General features: G+C 41.8%; 1 protein-coding gene across 1 annotated transcript in view; it reads right to left on the bottom strand.

Moving 5' to 3' along the window:
* The window catches only part of PRKAR2B (protein kinase cAMP-dependent type II regulatory subunit beta), an 85,375-nt gene that overhangs the window by 39,644 nt on the left and 22,223 nt on the right, over window positions 1-23,508 (bottom strand). The window contains exon 2 of the mRNA XM_061467417.1: window positions 15,890-15,925. Coding sequence (XP_061323401.1) covers window positions 15,890-15,925 — 36 coding nt within the window. The remainder of the gene's footprint in view (window positions 1-15,889; window positions 15,926-23,508) is intronic.

The following is a 23,508-nucleotide window of genomic DNA, read 5'->3' as shown; positions in this document are numbered from 1 at the left end:
GTATTACCTTCAAAAGTACAATTTTATTCTGCACATAATAAAATTAATCACCACAGTTTTGAATTGCCAGAGACCCACTCTGAGCATCACACCGGCAGCTGATGAGGGCTCTGCTGCGAAGTCTCTGAACCCATGCTCTGAATCAGATTGATCCATCCCCTCTTCCGAGTCACTCCCGGATGAGAAGGAAGGGGATGCAGATCCCTATGGGATTCTTCATTTCCTGGCGGGAAAGCCAAGTAACTTACAGCCATTTGTCTCAGGTGGGGAGATTGGGTCAATTGCTGAGGTGAGCAGCTCGAGAGAGGACGCCTCTAACACCGGAGCGGGGGGAAGCTCAGCTTCCAGGAGCCTCAACTCAGAGCGGCGAGAGCCACCGAGGGAACCTCAAGTCCTCGACAGGACCTGCCCAGGAGCCGGCAGCTCAGCTGAGGCGAGCAGGGACTCACAGGGGGCGGAGCCAGGAGGAGCGGCACCAGCCCTGAGGGGGTAAAAACCTGCCCCAGGGAGCGCGGCGAACAGGGCGGGTGGAGGCAGCTCGCGCGGGCAGGCGAGCGTGATGGTGAGCGCTCGCTGCATGAGCAGGGCCCGGTCTGGGAGCTCTGCTCTGGCTGCCCCGGCGGTGGCAACGTAGGCACCCAGGCAGAGGAGATGAGAGGGGAGGCTGCAGTGCAGAGCTCGGAGTGTAGAGAGTGCCTGCACTGGTCTGGTGAGGGGAGGGTGCACAATGGGCAGGGCTGCGCTAGGTGAGCACTGGTGGAGGTCCTCCTGCAGCACGTGCCTGAGCTGCGGGACGCTGTCAATAGGCTGAAAGATCTCAGGGAAGCTGAGAGGAAGCAGAAATGCTTGCTCGCGGCCCGAACTGTGCAGGGGAGTCCACTGCAGCTCATGGAGGGATGAAGGAGGCCGTTAACCCAGGAAGCTGGGAAACAGCAACAACAACAACAACAACAAACCAACAAAAAACCAAACACCAAACAAACAAAAAACCAAAAAAAAAACCACAACAAAAAAAGGAGGAAGAGGACAATTAAAGGCAAGGGGCTTCCTCCTAAACCTGTTGCCCCGCCCAGAACAGCTTTGCTGCCCTGCAGGGGGCTGATGAGAAAACGAACTCACACCAGAAACAACCGGCTGATGCACTGCTAAAGAAGATCTCTACTGGTGCTGCTAGGAAAAAGCAGCAGGTCGTAGCAGTGGGGAACTCTACTTTGAAAAGCACAGAAGCACTCATCTGTCGGCCTGACCCGGTCTCAAGGGAGGTGTGTTGCCTACTAGGGGCACTGATCAGGGATGTGGCAGAGAGGCTGCCTGCTCTAGTAAGTCCCTCGGACTATTACCCTCTTCTAGTGATCCATGTGGGGGCTAGTGATATAGACAGCTTTAGCCTGGAGAACATAAAGAAGGACTACAGAGCCCTGGGAGATGTGGTTAGGGGCTCTGGAGCTCAGACAGTCTTTTCGTCAATTCTCCAGGATAAAGGGGAGGACCCTAAAAAGGCTAGGAGGATTGGGCAGGTTAATAAATGGTTAGAAGGGTGGTGCCATAGTCAGGGGTTTGGGTGTCTTGAACAAGGGACCCAGTTTAGCAGGCCAGGTCTACTGGGGGCTGGTGGAACTGGTCTAGGAAGAGTGGTTTTGGTAGGAGGCTTGCCAGACTGGTCAAGGAGGCTTTAAACCACGTGTGTTGGGGGAGGGGGGCATCATTCCATCCCAACACCCAGTCAGTTGCCAGCACCTATAATGAATGCTTGGAGCAATGTAGAGATATTCCAGCCTCTCCAGCCAATGACCTGGCTTCATTTGGAGCTTGGCTCAGATGCCTCTATACAAATGCCTGTAGCATGGGGAACAAAGAAGAGGAATTAGAGATGTGTGCACGTCTACAGGGGTATGATATAATAGGCATCACAGAAACATGGTGGGATGGCTCCTATGACTGGTGTGTTGAAATGGAAGGTTAGAGGCTCTCTAGAAAAGACAAGCCTGGCAGATGGGGAGGAGCTGCTATTTACGTTAGGGATAGGCTGGAGAATATGGAACTCTGTTTGGGGACAGGTGAGCAGTCAACAGAGAGTTTGTGGGTCAGGGTTAAAGGGAGAACAACTATGGGAGACATCACTGTAGGGATCTGTTACAGACCACCTGATCAAAAGGAACCTGGATGAAGCGCTCTATAGGCAGGAAAAGCCTCACGCTCGCAGTTCCTTGTTCTCATGGGGGATTTCAACCATCCTGACATCTGTTGGAGGGATGGTACTACCCGGCACAAGCAATCCAGGAGGATTGTGTGGAAGACACAGCTTCCTTCTGCAAGTAATAAAGGAGCTGACAGGAGAGAAGCCATGCTTGACCTCGTGCTCACCAACAGGGAAAGGCTGGTTGGGAATGTGATGCTCCAGGGCAGCCTTGGTTGTTGTGATCATGAGATGGTCAAATTTGAGATCCTCAGGACAGTGAGAAGAGCGTGCAGCAAGCTCACTGCCCTGGACTTCAAAAGAGCAGATTTTGGCCTCCTCAGGAACCTGCTTAGTAAGGTTCCATGGGAAATAGCCCTAGAGGGCAGGGAGGCCCAAGACTCTTGGTTGATGTTCAAGGATCACCTACTGCAAGCTCAGGAGTGTTGCATCCCAACTAGAAGGAAGTTCAGCAGGAGGGCCAGGAGACCTCCTTGGACGGATAAGGAGCTGCTGAGGAAAATTTGAGGGGGAAAAAAGAAGCTTTTAAAAAGTAGAAGCAAGGACAGGTGGCCTGGGAGGAATACAGGGATGTTGTCTGGGAAGCTAGGGACCAGGTTAGGAAAGGTAAGGCCCAGTTAGAATTAAACTTGGCTAGGGATGTGAAAGATAACAGGAAGGGATTCTGTAGGTACACTGCAAATAAAAGACAGACTAGGGACAATGTGGGCCCCCTCCGGAAGCTATCAGGAGAACTGGTTACCTTGGATTTGGAGAAGGCTAAGGTTCTGAATGACTTCTTTTTCTCTGCAAAGGCTCTGACCACACCACCCAAGTCTTGGAAGGCAGATGCAGGGACTGTGAGAATGATGACCTTGGGCCCACTGTAGGAGAGGATCTGGTTCGAGACCATCTTAAGAACCTGAATGTGCACAAGTCCACTGGGACGTGATGAAATCCATCCATGGGTCCTGAAGGAGCTGGGGAATGAAGTTGCTAAGCCACTGTCCACCATATTTGAAAGATCATGGCAGTCAGGTGAAGTTCCGGATGACTGGAAAAAGGGAAATATAACCCCCATTTTCAAGAAGGGGAAAATGGATGACCCAGGGAATTACAGACCAGTCAGTCTCACCTCTGTGCCTGGCAAAATCTTGGAGCAGATTCTCGTGGCAGGCATGCAAAGGCACATGAAAATCAACAAGGTGCTTGGTGACAGCCAGCATGGCTTCACTAAGGGGAAATCCTGCCTGACCAATTTGGTGGCCTTCTATGATGGGGCTACAGAAATGATGGAGAGGGGTAGAGCAGGGGGAGGGACTCTTCATTAGGGACTGTAGTGATAGGACAGGGGGTAACGGGTTAAAACTTACACAGGAGAAGTTTAGATTGGATAGAAGGAAGGAATTCTTTACTGTAAGGGCGGTGAGGCACTGGAATGGGTTGCCCAGGGAAGTTGTGAATGCTCCATCCCTGGCAGTGTCAAGGCCAGGTTGGACAGAGCCTTGGGTAGCATGGTTTAGTGTGAGGTGTCCCTGCCCATGGCAGGGGGGTTGGAACTAGATGCTCTTAAGGTTCTTTCCAACCCTAACTATTCTTTGATTCTATGAATCTGTCAAACAACTATATACCTTGCTAGGATATCTGAGTTCTTTATCAAACTGACTGGGTAATAGCCTATTAAGATATTTGTTTCATATATCAACACCAACCTCACATTTATATTTAATGTATCTGAAACAAGACCAGCCCAAACAGCTGAAAAAACTGTGGTGATTAATTTTATTGATACAAATTTATATGCAGAATATTTTTGAAATGTGATACTTAAAACAGCAGCAAAAAATTATGATATCCCATAAATGGATGTATGCAGTAATTTGTGAACTCAGACATTTGTAATTCTCCTGTTTTCTATCTATAGAAAACAGTTGCTGTCTAGCTTTACTGCAACTTAATAATAACTGCATTTTATTCAGTCTAGAAATATGTGGCTTGCAGGGACATCTAAACACTCACAGAAATGCAGATGAAACCACAAGAAATCATGTAAATCATTCTATTCACTGCTGTGGTATGAATTACGCCTTTATCCCTGCAGAAAATACATCTTACCTTTCCTTTAGATTTCTGAGATAACACAATACTCCTGAGCAGTTTGGTCTATTGCTTCACTAAGTGTTTAGTTAGAAAGTTTTCCCCAAAGCATAGCCTAAATATTTGTGTGTGTAAAAATTAGGCCAATCACCATTTGTTTAGTTGCTTCCTTACCTGCCACCTCCTTGTGACAAATATTGATAGGCCTCCCTATAGCAACCTATCGCACAGCACAACACTTATGTATTTATTCCTACCATCACCCCTCCCTTCCTCCACCACCTCAATCTTTGCCTTATAGTATGCATCTACTAAATCTCTTCTTTTTTATTAAGCTTAGTGTTATGACAAAACAGATTAAGCATAACCACATCTAAAATCTGGCGTGACATCAATTTGCAACAGTTAAGACTATTTCTGTAATTCCCCTCCATAAATGGACTCTGGAAAATTCATATTTAACCTCTGCTGATGATCTATACAAGGAAATACTTTGATACAACCTGCTAGAAACTGTTTCAGATTTTGAATGTTTCGTAAAGGAATAAATGAATGTTAAAAATGAACTGCTTTAAAAGTTCCAGAAGCATACAGATAGCATAAATTTTGTTTACTTTTGAATAAGAATACTACTGTCCAACTATATTCTAGGCATGGAATAGTTATGGCATAGATGAAATGCAATCTAGAGAAGTTTCATAGACAGAATCTTTCACTAGAACAGCTAAAACAACTGAACAATGAAGGAGGCAAACCAGCTTCTGAGCACACAAGCTCTTCTTCAGATCTGCAACAAAAGCAAAAAGTACTTCATGTTTAACGTCATGTTATTTTATTAGACATTCTGAACAAAAACAGTGGTTGGCGTTGGGAAGCAAATGTACATACTCTCTAAGCTTCCCTAAACCCATGTTGCTACATCATTTTTCTAGAGAAACTTGTCTCAAATTCCCAGAAAACAGAAGTGGAGACTAGGCTGAGCAAATTAAAGTCTTGTTTTGTGACTGTCGCATCTGCAGCAGAACCTGAAGTGCACAGCAAGTAAGCTACACTAGAAAAATTAAAGAAAGGAAGCTGGATCACTTGGTTATAGATTGGGTGTGAAACACCTTCTATTGCTAAGTCTCCATAGACCCAAAAGTGTTGGGTGGCAAGTCAATGAAATCAGTTCTTCATTCTCAAGAGTTAAACACGTGCTTTCAGCAGGAAAAGATGGAAGCACAGCACTTTCCCTGATCCAGTGGCTATAAGGTGCATACAGCTCAGTGCACTGTGCCTATATTGTTATACAGCAGCCCAAGATCAGCCCTGAGACAAGTCCCACTATCTCTTGTGGCACCTGATATCAGAGGCTACTCTTGGGAAAACTCTGTGACTCATTTCCGTGGGATATATAAGATGGAATATATAAGTTGCAAGTTTCATTGTAAGTTTCACTATGGCACACTGAAGAAAAAACAAAACAGTACAGCCATGCCACATGGCAAAGAGATATAAGCACCTTATCTTTAAATTGTTGTGTATGTAGAATTAAAGCTACACTCTGTCAGAGTTGCAATGCTAAGTGCTTCATAGAAAGAAAGCAGGGAATGCATGTAGGGCATTCCATTTCTGATGCAGGCAAAACTAGTGATACACATTCTGACTTGAATATCAATGCCCCAGTTCCTAGAAGTTCAGGATACTACTCATTCATTGATGGAAATGGGCGTTGCATAATTTCTCAAGGTCCACAAAGGACTTAAGTATTACAATGATGGTAACTTCGACAGACCATGATAAGGAAAGACAATATTCTCTGTGAGGACTGGAGAATACAGAATATGCAATGCATTTGTGAAAAAATCACAAAATAAAGAAGAAAGTGTGTTCTCAGCAATTAGCAACTAAGGCAGTTGCTGTTACAGAATATGGTGGAAGAGGCACAGCTATATAAGAAAGCTGTGTGAAATAGAAGTGGTGACTGCCTTGCAAGGGGAGGAGGAAGTAAAAGAAGGCATTTTCACTCACACAACAATACACAATTTATGTGTGCACCCATGGGCAGCTGCAGCCCCAGAGAAGTTAAGCACAGTCTAACAATCCCTTCAGCAGACTGAACGTAGGGAAGATGTTCTGCTTCCAGGACCTCCAGTAAGCCACAGCTTGTGACACTGATGTGCTACCATAAGCTTATGTGCCTTCTTTACTGTGCTCTGTCATGCAATGTAGATACGCCCTAAAGTTTTGACAGCACTTTTTCTTCTGGTTTTCTTCACTGTTTAATGGCAGCCTTAGTGCTTAACTGAGTTTTAGTATTAGATACCTCTGTATTACTATTAGATACCACCTGACTACGCCCCTGTTTATTGAAAAGACCTGAAGGACTGGGCATTTTAAATTATGTACTATATGCATGTAACAAAGACAAGTCCAACATCATTTGAATTCAATTTGGGGGTTATTCATCACTCAGAACAATCAGAACCAATAACTCTGCTTGAGGAACTACACTGGAATTACTGGTTCATCAATGAAGTTCTTTATTCTCCTTCCCTCTGTCACTATGACTTCATTTGCTTCTATAACAACACTGCCTCCTACCTGAGCATTTCTAAGAGGAGTTTACAGTTGCTTCATTCCTCACCATTATTTTTGGTACAACTCCAGCTTCTGCCTTATTTTATAAAAGGGAATAGCACTTCATTTCAGTTAGCTGCCTTTCTCTGACAATTTTTAACATGCCATAGGAAAGTGGATGCCAATCTCTTTAAGAAAACGTAATTCAAGTAGATTGAAATTACAAATGAAACATTGTTCCTAGGGGCATAGTCTATTCTTGGCTAACAGTACTGATTTGCTCTTCCTAAATACTAGTTTATATTTAAAAATGAAATTTAATATCACTTACGTTCTTCCATACTTATAATTTCAGAACGCAATTAGCCATTCCTTCACTAACAGGGCTCCCGTGGTCTAAATTCTGTAAAATTCCTCAGTGTTTCTTAAGTAGGTTGTCACATTTTCTGTAGAAATAATTAAATTGAAAACTAGCAGTGATATATATATATATGTGTGTATATAAATGCTACTGCGGGCATGACTAATCCACAGTCCACACATCTGTTCAGAATGATGAAGCCCAAAACTTTTGTCACTTTGATCCTAATGGCACCTTATACAAAGATGAAGAATTAGATGAAGGATAAATTGTTCTGGCAAACTTGCTTCCAGATTTCCATTTACAAGGGCTGTGCAGAACCTCCCTCATCTTATCTGAGTGTGTGCCAAAACACAGGCACCTGTCATATGCCAGGCAGAGACGAGAGCCCTCTGCATTCAGACAAGGAGAGTTGAGAACACCCATCTTAGCTTGACAAGGTCAGAACCAACTTGGGCAGGAAGGGCTGCAGGTCAGTCACACCACAGGCACAGCCTGGTAGTGTGACCTGTGGGTGAGGAAGTGTGCATGTGGCTCAGTCCCTGCTCCTGCTGGCCACACTCTTTCTGATACAACAGGCAAGGTGGAGATAATCCCTGTTTGATAGATCTAAGTAAGTATTATTTTTGCCTTAGTTAAAAAACAGACGATTAAGTGCAGTTCTATTTTTCTGGGGAACCCGTTAGTTTGCAAAGAGCTTTGTGCCATTGAAAGGGCAAAGTATACCACTCTTCCCCAGGCCTGCAACACTGAATGGGGTTGGGATAACCCAAGTGCAGGACCCAGCACTCAGCCTTGCTGAACCTCCTACAATTGGCCACAGCCCCTCAGTCCAGCCTATCAAGATCCCTCTGCAAAGCCTCAAAGGAGATCAACATTCCTGCCCAACTTGGTGTCATCTACAAACTTACTGAGCACTGAATCCCCTCATCCAGATCATTGATAAAGATACTGAACAGAACTGGCCCCAGTACTGAGCCCTGGGGAACACCACTTGTGACCAGCCACCAGCTGGATTTAACTCCATTCACCACCACTCTTCGGGCCTAGCCAACCAGACAGATTTTACCCAGCAAAAAGTACACCCATCTAAGACATGAGCAGCCAGGTTCTCCAGGAGAATGCTGTGGAAAATGGTGCCAAAGGCTTTGCTAAAGACTAGGTAGACAACATCCACAATCTTTCCCTCATCCACTAAGTAGGTGGGGCTTAGAAATTAATCCGTGTGTTTCAATTTAAAGTTTTACTTATTTCTGAAAACTGTGAAATGGCTGAAAATGTGTTAGGTTTCCTATTCAGTGTTTTCTGCTATCTGAGTTTAACAGAAAGTACTACTAATGTGCAGAAATTCTTGCTGGAAAACATTTAAATAACTGCAAGGCTTGAGCAGAAGCGAACTGAACCTCTTTACCATTCAAATTAACTCCCACCTGTATTAGACCATTCCATTAGCAGCACTTTTGAGCATCTCAATTCAGAATAAAGGGAATGCTGCATCTCCTTTTTTCCTCTTTAAACTGTTGATGTTCTGTAAGCCTAAAATTTGTTAAGTAAAATTCATTTTGGTTCTTAGAGACACTTCCATACTTCTGTAAAAAGGTGCAGGGGGAAGAGACTGGCCACTAAATACAGTCCTGCCTTTGTCAGGAATTACCACAGTACTTGAGTACAGAAAATACTTCGAATAATATTTCAAATTCAAGTACCCCCTAAATGAATTAAACACATGGATGTTTACAGAGCATAAAAACTATCTTTGTTCCTTCCTTCTCAGCCTTTCTTCTTCAGCTAATCAGCCATGCACCTACAAGTGACAGTTCTTAGCAATATGTGTAAAGGCAAAAAATATTTTTGTTTTCAACAATTGCAAATTATAAAAACGTTCAAAGTAAAGAAACAACAAAAAATTTGTTGCACAGGGATCTACTCTACTGTCATGTGAGATTCTCTCTCTTCCCCACTTTGGTCAATGGCTGATGCAGTAGGTGTTTAATGTAAGCATCTATTTACTTCCAATATGTTTATCTCTTTTCTTTGGAGAGGTCCTTACCAGCATCCACAGAGAAGAAGCCTGAAAGTTTTCACCTTCTCTGCTTTCTTCTGTTCTTTCCATAACAGTGTTATCTCCTTGACTGCAAGCTTATTCCAGACATACCTAAGCCAATTTCTCCCTAGACCATAGAATCATAGAATAGTTAGGGTTGGAAAGGACCTTAAGATCATGAAGTTCCAACCCCCCTGCCATGGGCAGGGACACCTCACTCTAAGGCAGGGACACCTCACTCTAAACCATGTCACCCAAGGCTTCATCCAGCCTGGCCTTGAACGCTGCCAGGGATGGAGCATTCACAACTTCCCTGGGCAACTCATTCCAGTGCCTCACCACCCTCACAGGAAAGAATTTCCTCCTTATATCCAATCTAAACTTCTCCTGTTTAAGTTTTAACCCATTACCCCTTGTCCTATCACTACAGTCCCTAATGAAGAGTCCATCCCCAGCATCCCTATAGGCCCCCTTCAGATACTGGAAGGCTGCTAGGAGGTCTCCATGCAGTCTTCCCTTCTCCAGGCTGAACAGCCCCAACTTTCTCAGCCTGTCTTCATACGGGAGGTGCTCCAGTCCCCTGATCATCCTCGTGGCCCTCCTCTGGACTTGTTCCACAGTTCCATGTCCTTTTTATGTTGAGGACACCAGAACTGCACACAATACTCCAAGTGAGGTCTCAGGAGAGCAGAGTAGAGGGGCAGGATCACCTCCTTCGACCTGCTGGTCACGCTCCTTTTGATGCAGCCCAGGATACGCTTGGCTTTCTGGGCTGCAAGCGCACACTGCCTGCTCATGTTCATTTTCTCATCAACCATCACCGCCAAGTCCTTCTCCACAGGGACAGGGCTGCTCTGAATCTCTTCTCTGCCCAGCCTGTGGCTGTGCCTGGGATTGCTCCGACCCAGGTGTAGGGCCTTGCACTTGACATGGTTAAACTTCATGAGGTTGGCATCAGCCCACCTCACAAGCATGTTGAGGTCCCTCTGGATGGCATTCCTTCCCTCCAGCGTATCAACTGAACCACACAGCTTGATGTTGTTCGGTGTTGATGTAATCTTCCTGTTGACAATGTTTAAATTATATTTGTTTAGATCTTTATGGAGAAGCTGGCAAATAAATAAAACTACTTCTCCTTCCCGTTTAGTTGGGAGACTATTTGAGCCTTCATTTATTTCTTTTCCACAGGATGAAAATGGTATTTTGAAGTTAGATATTATTTGGGAGAAATGAATGAGGAAGTTCTCTCTGTTTTTCATGAGAGATGTCCTGAAGATGCCCTTAAGCCTATCTACCAGTTCTTCTTGGCTTTAAAACACTAGCTTGCCCAACCTCAGTTAGGTTCTATTCACTCTTTCAGAAGCTTAAGCAGATACATAACTAAAGTAACTTTATAGACTGTTATCTATTTCTTAATTAAGATGATATTATACATTTGTATATAATCCTAGTAAATGGGTATAAATAGCCTCTATAAATTGTATTAGTCAAACATAAAGTTAAACTCATTCTGTAACAAGCCCATGCTGGTTTTGTTGCATTATTCTAAACTCCTGCCAGCATTAAATGAGATAATTTACTCATTTCCATCAAGATGCTGAAAAGCAGGAACCCAATCCTTCTGCTGACATACAGAAACACATTAGCTCTTCATCCCTACGTGTCTCATACTTGGATTAAAACTAATCTCATCCATAGCAAGAAAGTATCTGTCTATATTAAAAACATGTGTCTCTTGGCTACTTCATCTTGTTCAGGAATTCTCACTCATTTTTCACCTCACGAACATACTCACAGCTTTCTCTTCCATTTCATGCTGCTTCTACCTCCTTCCCCTCCTTTCTTAGCCTTTGAGCCTCTTGGTAGCCTCAACAGTTTTTCTCCTTTCTCTTCATCTCAGTCCCACCAGATTTTAAAACAAAAACTAAGAATTAACTACTTGCAGCTGTCTCATTGTTCATTCTAACTCTATAAAGTATTTTTAACCTCCTCTTCTTGCTAAACTCTTCTGTTTAAGACTATAATACCTATTATTCTTTGTGCATTGCCTAGAACAATGGAATGCATTATTAACTAGCTCATAAGTACCTATGTCATCAGCACTATGGTACACGTGTATTTTATGTATAGAGCCCACACTGGATATCTACACATATGGATAAACACACAGAAGAGATATTAAATTAGGTAGTTCAATAAATTTTGAGAATTGATGAAAGAACAATTAGATGATCCTAGTTTACTTATGCCTTTATCCTTTATGTACCAATGACAGTACATTAATACATTCACAGCATGTTAACAGGAACAGCTGTTAAATAATAAATGCCTTCCTATATTATTGTCAGCAGGTGCTTCAGCAATTAAATTCTAACTTCTTAATTTCTAGCTCTGTTAGGAAAAATAACTATCTTATGCAGCCAAGTAAAATACTAGGCATTATCCAAAGAATAAGAGAAACATCAAAATCAAGATATCCACTGCAGAGAATTATTGTTCTTTGTGAAGAAACATGTCATCTCATAGCTTCTCCCTGCTTATCATTGCAAGAGCTTAAAAAAGCAGCTTTTAGCAGAATAGTCTAGGAGCCTTTGCTGCAGATATCATTGAATGTTTTGCCTCAACTGATGTCAGTGGTTCAGCTCTTTCTCCATATTACCACTGGCTAAAGGCAGTTATTACTACCCCTCTTTCAGATGTTATTTGGGAACCACATCAGAGGTCACTGATGAAAATCAACACACCCAGTGAAAATCAACACACCAAAACCTCCTGTATTTGTTTTCTTTAACTCAATGCACCCTTAGGAAGCACAACTCCTAGGTCTATGCAAGCGAAAAAGAGACAATGTATGGGCAGAGGCATGACGAAGGCAGGGGCCCTAAAAGTCACACTCTCGGGATCAGTCTGGAGTATCACTAGATCAGATGTAATGAGAAGCCATGTACTGCATCTAATTCTCTGAATGTTCATCATTAACTAGGAATAATGGTCATCAGAAGTAAATATTCAGAAACAAGAAAGAACAATTTTGCACATTTAAATTTTTAAAATTGCTGTTAGATAAGTAGCCTAAAATTAAGAGAAATCCATATTTGAGAAAAAACCTACATTTCATTTAGTCAGCCTCTCATTTCCTAAATATGAGGATCAACTTCAATTACAGAATGCTATTAAGCTACCAAGCATACAAAAATCAGCTACTATCTGGCTTTTCCACTTGCAAGGTATCTTGACTACCTTAATGTAACCAAACAATTGTTGCTCAATTAAAGCATCCAAAATACAGTTAGGACTGCAAACACCCCTGTAAAATGTCTGTATTATCAGCATAATCTTCTTCATATTTTTAATTTTATATTTTATCAATCAAGTTTCTTAAAGGTACTGTACCTCTCCAGTTGACATTAAGAGGAGCAGTAAGAACTGTTGCATTTCATCAGCTTTCCTGATTGAAAAATAATCATTTTGACTATCAAAGCTGCCAGAAACTTAATAAAATAGTATGCATAGTAGAATGTAGTATTACCTTGCTCCAGCTTGAACTGTACTCACATGATTTATAACTGGATCACACTATATAGCTGGACCATACTATACAATAATAAGTCTATTGTATAAGTCTGTACAATAGTAAGTCTGGACCATACGATACAATAATAAGATAAGTCTATACAATAATAAGATAAGTCCACAACAAGACCAAAACACATGAAATATTAATTGCTCATAGAAATCACTTCTCCAATAATTGTGCTAAAAAAAAAAAAAAAAAAAAATCAGGCTAACACATTTTTAGCTTTCTTTCAAAGGAATATTAGAAAGAATTTTTTTTTTCCTGAGCAAGTACCAGCTTTTCAAACAATCTAACTCTCCTACTGAAATGCAAAAGCTTATCACACATCTAAGGACTGCACTCATTAAAGTCAGCTATCAATCAGTGGCAGTAAGTCTTATCCTTAAGATGCGCAACGTAATTTGCATAAAGCTCTGCTCACCGGTTCTGCGTGCTAGTTAATGAATCGTTCCTTCATGTCATGCTACAGTACCTTATGAAGTATTGCCATTACTTAAACATGAGAATATTTGGAATTCATTACATTTTCTTACTTTGTGCTACCTATGCCATGCACCAATTCTGCAAATGCAAACCTTCATTTTTCTGTACAGTTCCTTAGTAATCCTGAGGATCTCCACTAATATTTTTATACTGACAAGGAGCTATCTGCCTGAGGTTGTGTGGTGGTGCAACTGCCCCCTTCCCCCCCCCCCCAGTTCTCTCAGTCAGTCTATGAGTTCAGGAATTCCCATCAGGCCTTGACCTTTGTGCAATAAGTTGGGTGGTGAAGCATCCCTTGACCATACCAGGAGCTCTTGCCCATGGCTAAGGAGTGAGGCACTGATCATACCAGGGATTCCAGTTCCCTGGCTAAGGTGGGAAGCAAGAGCAAGGATAATCAGTCATCCCTGCACAGCCACAGCATACTCCTTCCCTTGATTGTAGTCAAAGTGGAACAGCACCATTGTTAATAGAGTTTTGAAAAATTTCTAGTATTTATTGACTCAGGTTGTGGCCAGGACGGAAATTTACTAATGACTACAGCAAATCATCTTGCAACTCAATAGCAGTCCCTTGAGGTCTCCAGGACTGCAGGAGGCTGCAGCCAGCATCTCCCTCTGAGTGGGATATCTCTCAAGAGTTTTTAAACTCTCAAGTTTGCCATAACTGGAGGACCATCACTAAGAGACAGCTCTGGACTGAAGTGCCCCCCACTCCTGGAGACTAAACTCTTGCCCAGTGAGAAATACCAAAACATTAGATGTGAATATTTCACTGACCTTGAGGGTGATTTTTAACAGACACCTTTATATGTCTTTATGTAGGCATGAGGGTGTATGTGCATACAGGCTGCTGTAGCAAGTGTAGTAAATTCTATTGACTCACTTTATAAGATCCACCTTAAAACCGTAAACTGCTGCTGGATGGAAGCTGTGTAAAATTCCCCCTGTGATGAATTGGTACACTTGTAACCTATTAGATGTATAATATTGACCAGGTTTGAAACTAAGACTAGATCCAGCCACACCTTGGCACCTTTGGGAGTTTAGGAAACAAGGGGATCTATTCTGAACCTCATGACCTAAAGGGAGGATTTTCTTATCTCTTCCATTATATATATATACACACACCATTGTATATGGAGTTTAGAAAGCAAGGGGTCCACTCTGAACCTTGTGACTCAATTAGAAGGTTTCCCATACCCTTTTGCATCTTCAGTTTCTATACAAATCAGTTTGATTCTACCTCAATTTTCCTTTTATACATTCCACTAGACTCAAACTGTTGATCACATCTGAGACTAAGACTAGGTCCAGCCACACCTAGCTCCATCAGGAGTTTGGAAAGTAAGAGGGTCTATTCTGAACCTCATGACTCAATGGGAGGGTTTCCCTTTGTGCCTTCAGTCTCTGTATCAATCATTTTTAGTTCAATTTTACCTCATTCTTCCTTTGGATGTTTCATCAATGCAACAAGTAACAGACTGAACCTTGCCACTGAATTCTGTTAAGTTGCACCTTTAAGTCATAATAAAATTGCTCTTGATAATACCTTTGATGTTCATTCTTTGAATGACCCTACACCACTCATTTCACAATAGGCTGTAACTAGCAATATTAGAAGTCAGGTAGCCTTATTGCATTATGGAATACAAACTTTTTTACATTTACCAAAAATGATCTGCAGTTGAAAACAGAAAGTGTTTTAGACCTAGATTTCAACTTAGCATACTAAGATGACTAGGAACAGCTCACATCTCCTGCTCTGCAGACTCTTATGAGTCAGTCACAAGTCTCATTACATTTAGTTTTACACCCCACTTTCACACTCATACTATTTCAAACAAAAAAAAACTTAGGTTATGGACCTCATGCTTCAGGAGATGAAGCCCTCAAAAATGAAACCTAAAGGCTATCATACAGCAGAACAATAAGGGGGGGCCATGAATATTAATTTTTAATGATACATAAATTGGAGGGATCCTTTACATGTGATGGAGTAAGGTAAATAGTCCCCTGAGCCAGCACAAACCAAGTTAACTTGAAGAATACGTACATTGGCACCAAGCTAGGTAGGTATGCTTCTAGCATCGCACACCACCATCACCACAGCAATGCTGCTTCTAGGACCTGATCTTTCAGCTATACCCAACAGAACGACACACCACATACACAAAACAGCCCAGTTTCAAAAAACACAGGGAGATTGTACATCTTCTCATGTACAGTTGATCACCAAATTGCAGTTTCAGGCTGTCTATAAGTAAGCAAGATAACCCTGCATCAGATTACATTCAGTTATTCCTTTGAAAGTTCAGTTCTGTTAGGACTAAAATTATTTTCTTTAAAGAAAAAAGAAAACCTTAGGTTTCTCAAATTCCACATCAACAAGAAGGCTTCATGCAAGTTCTGTGACCTGGAACCTTGGCTGCATTTTTCAGTAAACCAGACAATAAATTTGAGACTAATCTAAATTAGTCATCTTTAAAGAAATCTGACTAATGGCGTATTATGTTTTACATGGCAGTCACTGTCAGCATTAGGTTTCAACTATCATGTAGACCAATGAAACGTGCAACTTTATCCAACTGACCTGATGCCCGCCTGGTGAACCGGTTTACCGCTGGAGCTGAAAGAAAACACAACATTTCAATTAGGTTATTTTTGTAATAGTCTAACATACTTTAAACATAACAATGTGATAATTCATTCAAAGCGTGACACCTACAAGAATCTGTTAACCGTTATTTTTGTATCTTTATTGAAACCCATGTTCAGACAAACTTAAAAGCAACGTTGCAAAAGATGCGGCAGGTAGTAACCAGTAAGTTTTCTAGACCAGTTTCAGCTTCTTAAGAGTTACTGTTACTTACTGCTGTTCATAACTAGCTGTTAAGCATTTAGATCTGCATTTCCATTATTTATTGAAAGCACAGAAATTGGCATCTTACAAACAATGATGCAAGCATGGATTTAAAAAAAGGATGTAAAGAGAATTAATTTTACTTTCACAAAATATACCTATTAGAACCTATTGGTACTATATACCTATAGCACCAAAAGATACTCCTATAGAGAAAATGACTATTTGCAATTCCCTCTGAAAAATAACTTTTGCTTTGACTAACCTTTAGAACTCCTTGGGTAAGTCAGTAACAATGCCAACCCCTCCCAAACCCCAGTTCTACAGTGCAGACGACTGTTTTATAGTGCCATCTTGGCACATTTCCAGCTGTGTGCTGCAAACATTTGGAATCAGACTCCTGTCTTGTTTCCAACTGGGGGAGACTGCAAAACATCTCAAAATACACAGTGTTGTCTCTATTTAATTTCCATGTTTACCAGCTGCTCCCAGAGCCACTAGAGATAGAGAAAGAAATAAAGTTGTATGTTTTGCCTTCCAAATAAAACCTTCAGCCTGCTTCTAATCAGTATAAAACACAAAGTATAAAACCTGAACTCTTCTTTCATGTTATACATTAACTGCAGGAATAAACAGCAAGAAGAAGAAAATTTGAATGACCTAATTTCAAACGTGGGCAGCAGCTACATTAAAAATGTATGCCCTTACAGTGCTTATTAATATTCAATCTTAAAATTGCTCCTAATGTTTATATGGAATTTAAAAAATAATTTTTATATTTTTTATTTTAGTCCACTTAAATTTTACATGGAAGTTATGCACCATTTCTTGAACATCTAAGCCAAGATAAGGGGGGGGGGGGAAATGCTGAGAAAACAGAAGAGACAATTACAGCTTGAGACACAGACTGACTTTTTAGTCCTTTGGGGACCACGAAACCAGAGCAAAGCTACAATGTTTGGACCATAGTTGCAGACGGCTTGTGCAAACACATACAGTAGTGACAGGTCCAAGTGGCAAGAAATACATTGGGAAACACAACAACAGGGGTTCAGGGTGCTGGTCATAAGCAAGGAAACCTCTGGTGAACAAGCTGTCACAAATGCCAAACATACACATAGGTAAGCAAGAGAGTAGCATAACCAGCACAGTCTTTTTTAAACATCAATTCTAATTCCCCCCAACAATATTTTAAGGTTTTATTTAATAAAAACCCAAGAAATTGAGACACTTCTTTTATTACAGCAGAGACCATATTTTATGCAACTACTGTTTTGTAATATAACAGGCCGTTTCATTCCTCAAACTTCATTTAGTTGCTAGGGTTACACTAGTTTTAGGACACTAGTCATGACTGTCACCATCAGATGCCCGAGCTGTTACCTCCAGCATGTAAATCAGCAGTTCTCAGCACATCTGCTCATATAAAAATAAGAGAACATAAAATAAAATAAAATAAAATAAAATAAAATATTTGGAATCTGATATAGTTCTAACAAGAAATTGTAGAATTGTATTCTGCTCCCATTCAAAAGCTTTCCCCAAACTCAGGGAGTGTATTTGGCTTTGGCTGCAAGTTCTGTACCTCAGCTGTAAATACGAAGATTTAACTGCTCTATACAGCTACTTCAGCGCATTTTACCAATAATATTAAAAAAGAACATCTAACACAAAACTAATTCAGAGACTACTTCTCTTTGAAACAAGTCACTGGGATTGTCAAAGAGACAAGTCCTTTTCCAGCTACATACTTCTAAAGTCATTCTTCTGTTTGGCTGAAGGAAGCTTAATTTATTTTACAAATTATTTACCATTAGGAAAAGAATAAGAAAAAGTAGCAGAAATACTAAAACCTTGACAAGCAACCATTTTTGAGCTCCTGTGAATAATCACTGCTTGAGCAGCAACCAGGCAAAACCTTCCTCCCAGACTGGGGATTTCATGAAGGTAGTCCAAATGTGTTATTGGGAGATTTAGAAGCAGCACCCGCAGTTCTTTGTTAAGGAGCAAGCTGAACTACTTTCTCTTGTAGCAGATCACAATATACTTTAATTGCGCAGAAAGATGGAAGCATTAGCTTGCAAGAAGTTCTCCGAGAATCGTTAGTCCTACAGAAATTTAGGTGGTATTTTCACTACAAAGTAGATGCATGGTCAAGCAGGTCACCGTAACGCCTGGTAGGATAAGTATGGTAAGGTGGACAAAAGAAAGTCCAAGAAGAATTTTGCTGGTGCTACTAAAAACAAATAAATAAATATATTTCAAAATGTAAGGAGGTGAAATTACCTGAAGGAAGGGATAGAATGTATTCTCAGCAAGTTTGCTGATGATACAATGCTGGAGGCAGTGGCTGATACACCTGAAGGATGTGCTGCCATTCAGTGGGATCTTGACAGGCTGGAGAATTGGGTGGAGAAAACCTAACAAGGTCCAACAAGGGCAAGTGTAGGGTACTGCACCTGGGGGGGAACAACCAAGTACCAGCACAGGTTGGGGCTGACTTGTTAGACAGCAGTTCAGCTGAGAAGGACCTGGGACTATTGGTGGATGATAAACTGACTGAGCTGACAGTGTTTCCTGGCAGCTGGGAGGGCCAATAGTATCCTGGGGTACACTGGGAGAAGTGTGGCCAGCAGGTCCAGGGAGGTGATCCTTGCCTTCTACTCAACCCTGGTGAGGCCACATCTGGAGTGCTGGGTCCAGTTCTGGGCTCCTCAGTACAAGACAGACAAGGAGTTACTGGAGAGAGGGTCCAGTGGAGGGCCACAAGGATGATCAGGGGTCTGGAGCATCTCTCATGAGGAGAGATTGTGGGAGCTGGGCCTGTTTAGTCTCAAGAAGACTGAGAGTGAATCTCAGTGCAGATAAATACCTCAAAGGCGGGTGGCAGGAGGGTGGTGCCCAGCAACAGGACAAGGAGCAATGGCCATAAACTAAAACACAAGAAGTTTCACCTCAACATGGGGAAGAACTTCTTCACGTTGAGGGTGCAGAGCACTGGAACAAGCTGCCCAGGGGGGTGTGGAGTCTCCCTCTCTGGAGACATTGAAAATTCACCTGGATGTGATCCTGTGTAACCTGCTCTAGGTGGCCCTGCTTTAGCAGGGGGGTTGGGCTGGATGATCTCCAGAGGTCCCTTCCAACCCTAATGATTCTGTGAAAGTCTTGGCTCAGAAACAAATAGACAAATCAGTGGCAAAAATATTCAATGAGGGATATTAAATTCTCCTTCTGGAGCCACACGGCACCAGCAGCAGCAGAGAGCTTTCCAGGGAAGGACTACTTGCTCTGCCTGTGCTTATCATTTCCCTGGATATCTGTTTTTAGCCACTGTCCTTACGGAGTTCTGGGCTAGGCTGACTGTTAGGATTGGACTGAGATGACTGTCCTGATTCACAAGGCTCAAGTCAAGCTACATGCATACACATGCTCCCCAGGAGAAACCCAGGCAACCTTGTCCGAGGGCTACCCCATCCCTGACAATATGCCACTTGCAACACTGCTGACACGCACCAGTTCACAGCACCATAATATTCCAGCAAAGATAAACTTGGAAGGGAATGGGCATGAGGCAGTACTAATGTAGCTATTGAAGTTGTTGAGGCAAAAATATACTTTATATTAAAGGTGACATTGTGCTGAGGGTTGGTTGCTCAGAATGGTTCAATGAAACAACTTGCCGGAAAAAAACTGCTTACAGTAACTTACAGCATGTACACACACCCCCAGACTTGTGCAAAATGTATAACGAAAAAAAACCCACAGATTGCAAACCCTCATCATTGCAAAATCCAGGGATATTTTCCCAATAAAGGGTAAACTGGCATGCGGATAAATTCAGAACGTCCACTGATATTTGACCTTTTTGAGAGTAAGAGAAAGAGCATTGCACCACAACTGAGTAACGTACTGGTGTGCACAGAGGATCGTTTAAGTGCACAGTGTCACTCCAATATTAAACATGACTCTTCATGTTCTAGTTTATCTCAACCAAAATCTATTACAAACTTAAACAGGGGAAAAATAATAAAGGTGGGGTTGAAATTAGAGATGTTTGAATCCTGATGAAGTTTTGATTAAATTATCATTTGAGACTGTGCAAGTCATCAATCTTTACATGAAATACTACAGTTGTTTTGTTAGCGCTACAAAAGAGAGAATTCCACCATCTAAGATGTTACCTGCTGGAGACTGAAATTCATGGTTGTAAACCCTTGCTCAGATGACTGTACAAAAGTACAGTTTTTAACATATTTTGGCAATACAGATCAAGTAAATAAACAATTACTTGATAAATTATTAGAGGCTGAAGTGTTTGATACATTTCTTACAGGCTTTAAAAATAGTATCAAACTACACACAACACGCACTAGAAAGTTTTCACTCAACTGTCTAACCATTGCTCCTTGCCCCACTGTGCTTTACCTCTCATACTATTCTTTATGAGCATTGAACAGTTACCACAATACCCCTGTGAAACAGACCATAAAAGCAGCATAATTTTTAAGTAGAGGAGGAAATGAGAGCCTATAGGATTGTCCGCAAAGCACCAAGATTAAGAAGGTAACGTAAGAAAGGATCCCTAGCTGGGCATGGTTAACTTGTTTTGATAGCTCGAGCTGTCCCTTTTTGCAGGCTCCCAATTTAAGTGCTCAAAGTCAAGTTTGCTTCAGAAACTGACAGAGATTCTTGTGCCATTAATGTCACATGGAATAAGAAGCTGAACATGTCACAGACATTAAACATGCAGCCTCCCTAAGAAGTCAGGAACCGTCAGCCTGGGATTTACCACAAGGTTTCGGGCTGCTAAGGATGTGCTCAAGCACTCTCTGACAACCAGACCTGTAAACTGGTGCCTTCTGCAGGTCTGCAAACCAGGGAAAGTACACAACTCTGGGCTGAGTCCTGCATAGTAGCCCAATTGTACCCAAGCCAGGGTATGTGCACCCAGCTCCCCACATCTGCTCTGGTGGACGGAGACCATCAGGAGACTCGGCCACCTCATGATTTTCTACCATTTATCTCTAGTGATTACTGAAGTTATTCCTGGTTTACACATTTTTTTGTCACTCATCTCAAAATCCCAGGCCAAGTTTCATCCAATGAGCATCATGGGCACTACAGGCTCCGCTTTTTCAGTTCCAAGCTCACCTATTTCTCAGGGGCCCAGCAACTTTCAGAAATACTTTGAATTATGCCTATTGCAATTACATGCCTATATTATGCAAATTAACATTTGCTTGTCTTCTTTCATAAACAGATTATTAATTAGAATGAACTGATCAGAACAAGAGAAAATCAAAACTAAATGAATGCCTTTCTAAAATACATGCTTTAGTCAGACTTGGGTTTATGTCCCAAATGGGTGAAATACACTTAACTCTCCATCATCCAGGACAATGGATGATGGGGACACCATAGACAATAATAAATTGGAGCCCCTCCGTTTGAATGATTATTTCAGAGGTTGAGACAGACATAAGATAATCCAAACATGTCAATGTACTTTTACACTAAGAAGACCTCACAGATCTCAAGGAGCGTAAGACAAGCACCACCACTTTGTGTACTCTCACCAGGGGAGTCACACACCCACAGCCAGTCTCAGCAGGGGGGATGAGTGCCTCTTCCAGCACTGCTGCAGCCTCAGCATGGCTGGAGCTGACCCTAGGCTAACAAAACTGTCTTCCCCAAATTAACTTCAGCCAGAGGCTTCTGTGTGAGTTCTGCAAGCACATCACAGGGGCACCTGAGGCTCTCCGGGGCAAGGACAGCTATGGGGCAGCGGCAGCACTGGAGCCGGGTCTAAAAGCAGTTCAGCTGGGCTTGTGCAGCACAGCCAGCACAGGCAGCAGTGACACAGGCAATCCACAACCACAATGGCACAGGCTATCCACAACAGGTAATTTACCAGTGGAGAACTGACAGCTGATTCTATTTACAGTCAGTATACCCAGAGCGAAGGTACATTCTTGCTTAGAATCTCTATATATTGAATAGTACTAGAATATAGATTAAGGAAGATGATAAAATCAAGCTGTTAAATGAAGTGACATAAATTATGTAATAAAACTGCACAACATAGACGTCTATATTCCTTAAGAAATTCTTTACAGTTAAAATAACTTTAGAAATAGTTCATTTTACTCCAAAGAGTTAGTCTTCCTTCCAGTTATCAGACTTGGGTTAGCACGTTCACTGACAGTTTGAAGAAATTACTCTGACAAAGGAGGGAGCTGTCAGGCCTGTGGAGAATGGTTCTTGTCTTTTTTTCTGTGAAAGGCTGTGACAACTGTGAGGAATGAGGACAGGGGATGAGCCCAGGGAATACACGACTATCATTCAGAAGACAAACAAACAGCCCTTGCAATACAGTAGTTAAATAGCATAGCTTCCTAAATAAGTGTTGAAATTTCTGGAAATTTACCAGCAATGGTAATATTTTAATGATTAAATAAGTAAGATATATTTTATTAATTCCCCTCACCAAATAAGTCAGACTCAAAAGATGATTTTTTATAAAAAAGATTCAATAACAGCACATACACTGGGCCTTTACAAAAGGAGAAAGGCAAATTGCAGCTACATGGGTGCATGCTGAGTACCACTCAGCCAAAGAGCTTGAAAGCTTAGACAGCAACCCTGCAACCAAATCTCCCAATAAACAAACCTTAACATCTCAGGGGACTCTGAAGTCCACTCCAAAACACTTTTATCTTGAGGAAGAAAACCCACAGCTCTTCAAAGGGTAGGTTCTGCAGCCACAGGGATCTGGTTCCATCCGAAGAAGGATGTGCTGCTAGAAGGCATTGCAAGTATGTGCTCTTAGGAAGCACATGCTCCCTAAGGAGTCATGGCTGCTATATACCCAAGGAGACAGAACACATACATATACATGAATTCACAAACACAGATTCATATACATAGGCAGAGTGCAGGCAGTGAGACATGAAGAACATGCAAGCTTTCAGGGAGTACCAGAGACAGAGACTGAGGATGAGGAAGAAACGGTGCTACGCTGGTTGTATTTATGTGCTACTGGGAGAAAAAGTGAGCGATAAAAATGTGGCTGTTATAAGTAAAGTAGATGCTGATGAGAGAAAGTGGCTACACCAGATGGAATGCCCTATGATTTTTATTTCTTTTAAATTAAAAATGACATCTACAGATTCTAAAACCACCTGCACCACAACAAATACATACATAACTACTATCTCTGAAGACATTGACACATCTGTAAAACAGTAAAAATACACAGAAATCAGAATACCCTGTTATCCCCATTTTTATAATGTGCAAAAATAAACTAAATTTACAAGAGCTTGTAGTCCTGTCATTCAGTCAAAAAC

Source organism: Pezoporus flaviventris, unplaced genomic scaffold (genome assembly GCF_033815535.1).
Source record: "Pezoporus flaviventris isolate CSIRO_AGI_PZ_B2104156 unplaced genomic scaffold, CSIRO_AGI_Pfla_v1 ptg000045l, whole genome shotgun sequence".
NCBI classification, from domain to species: Eukaryota; Metazoa; Chordata; class Aves; order Psittaciformes; family Psittacidae; genus Pezoporus; species Pezoporus flaviventris.
Note: the sequence above shows the minus strand (reverse complement) of the source record. Positions and strands in the feature narration are given on the sequence as shown.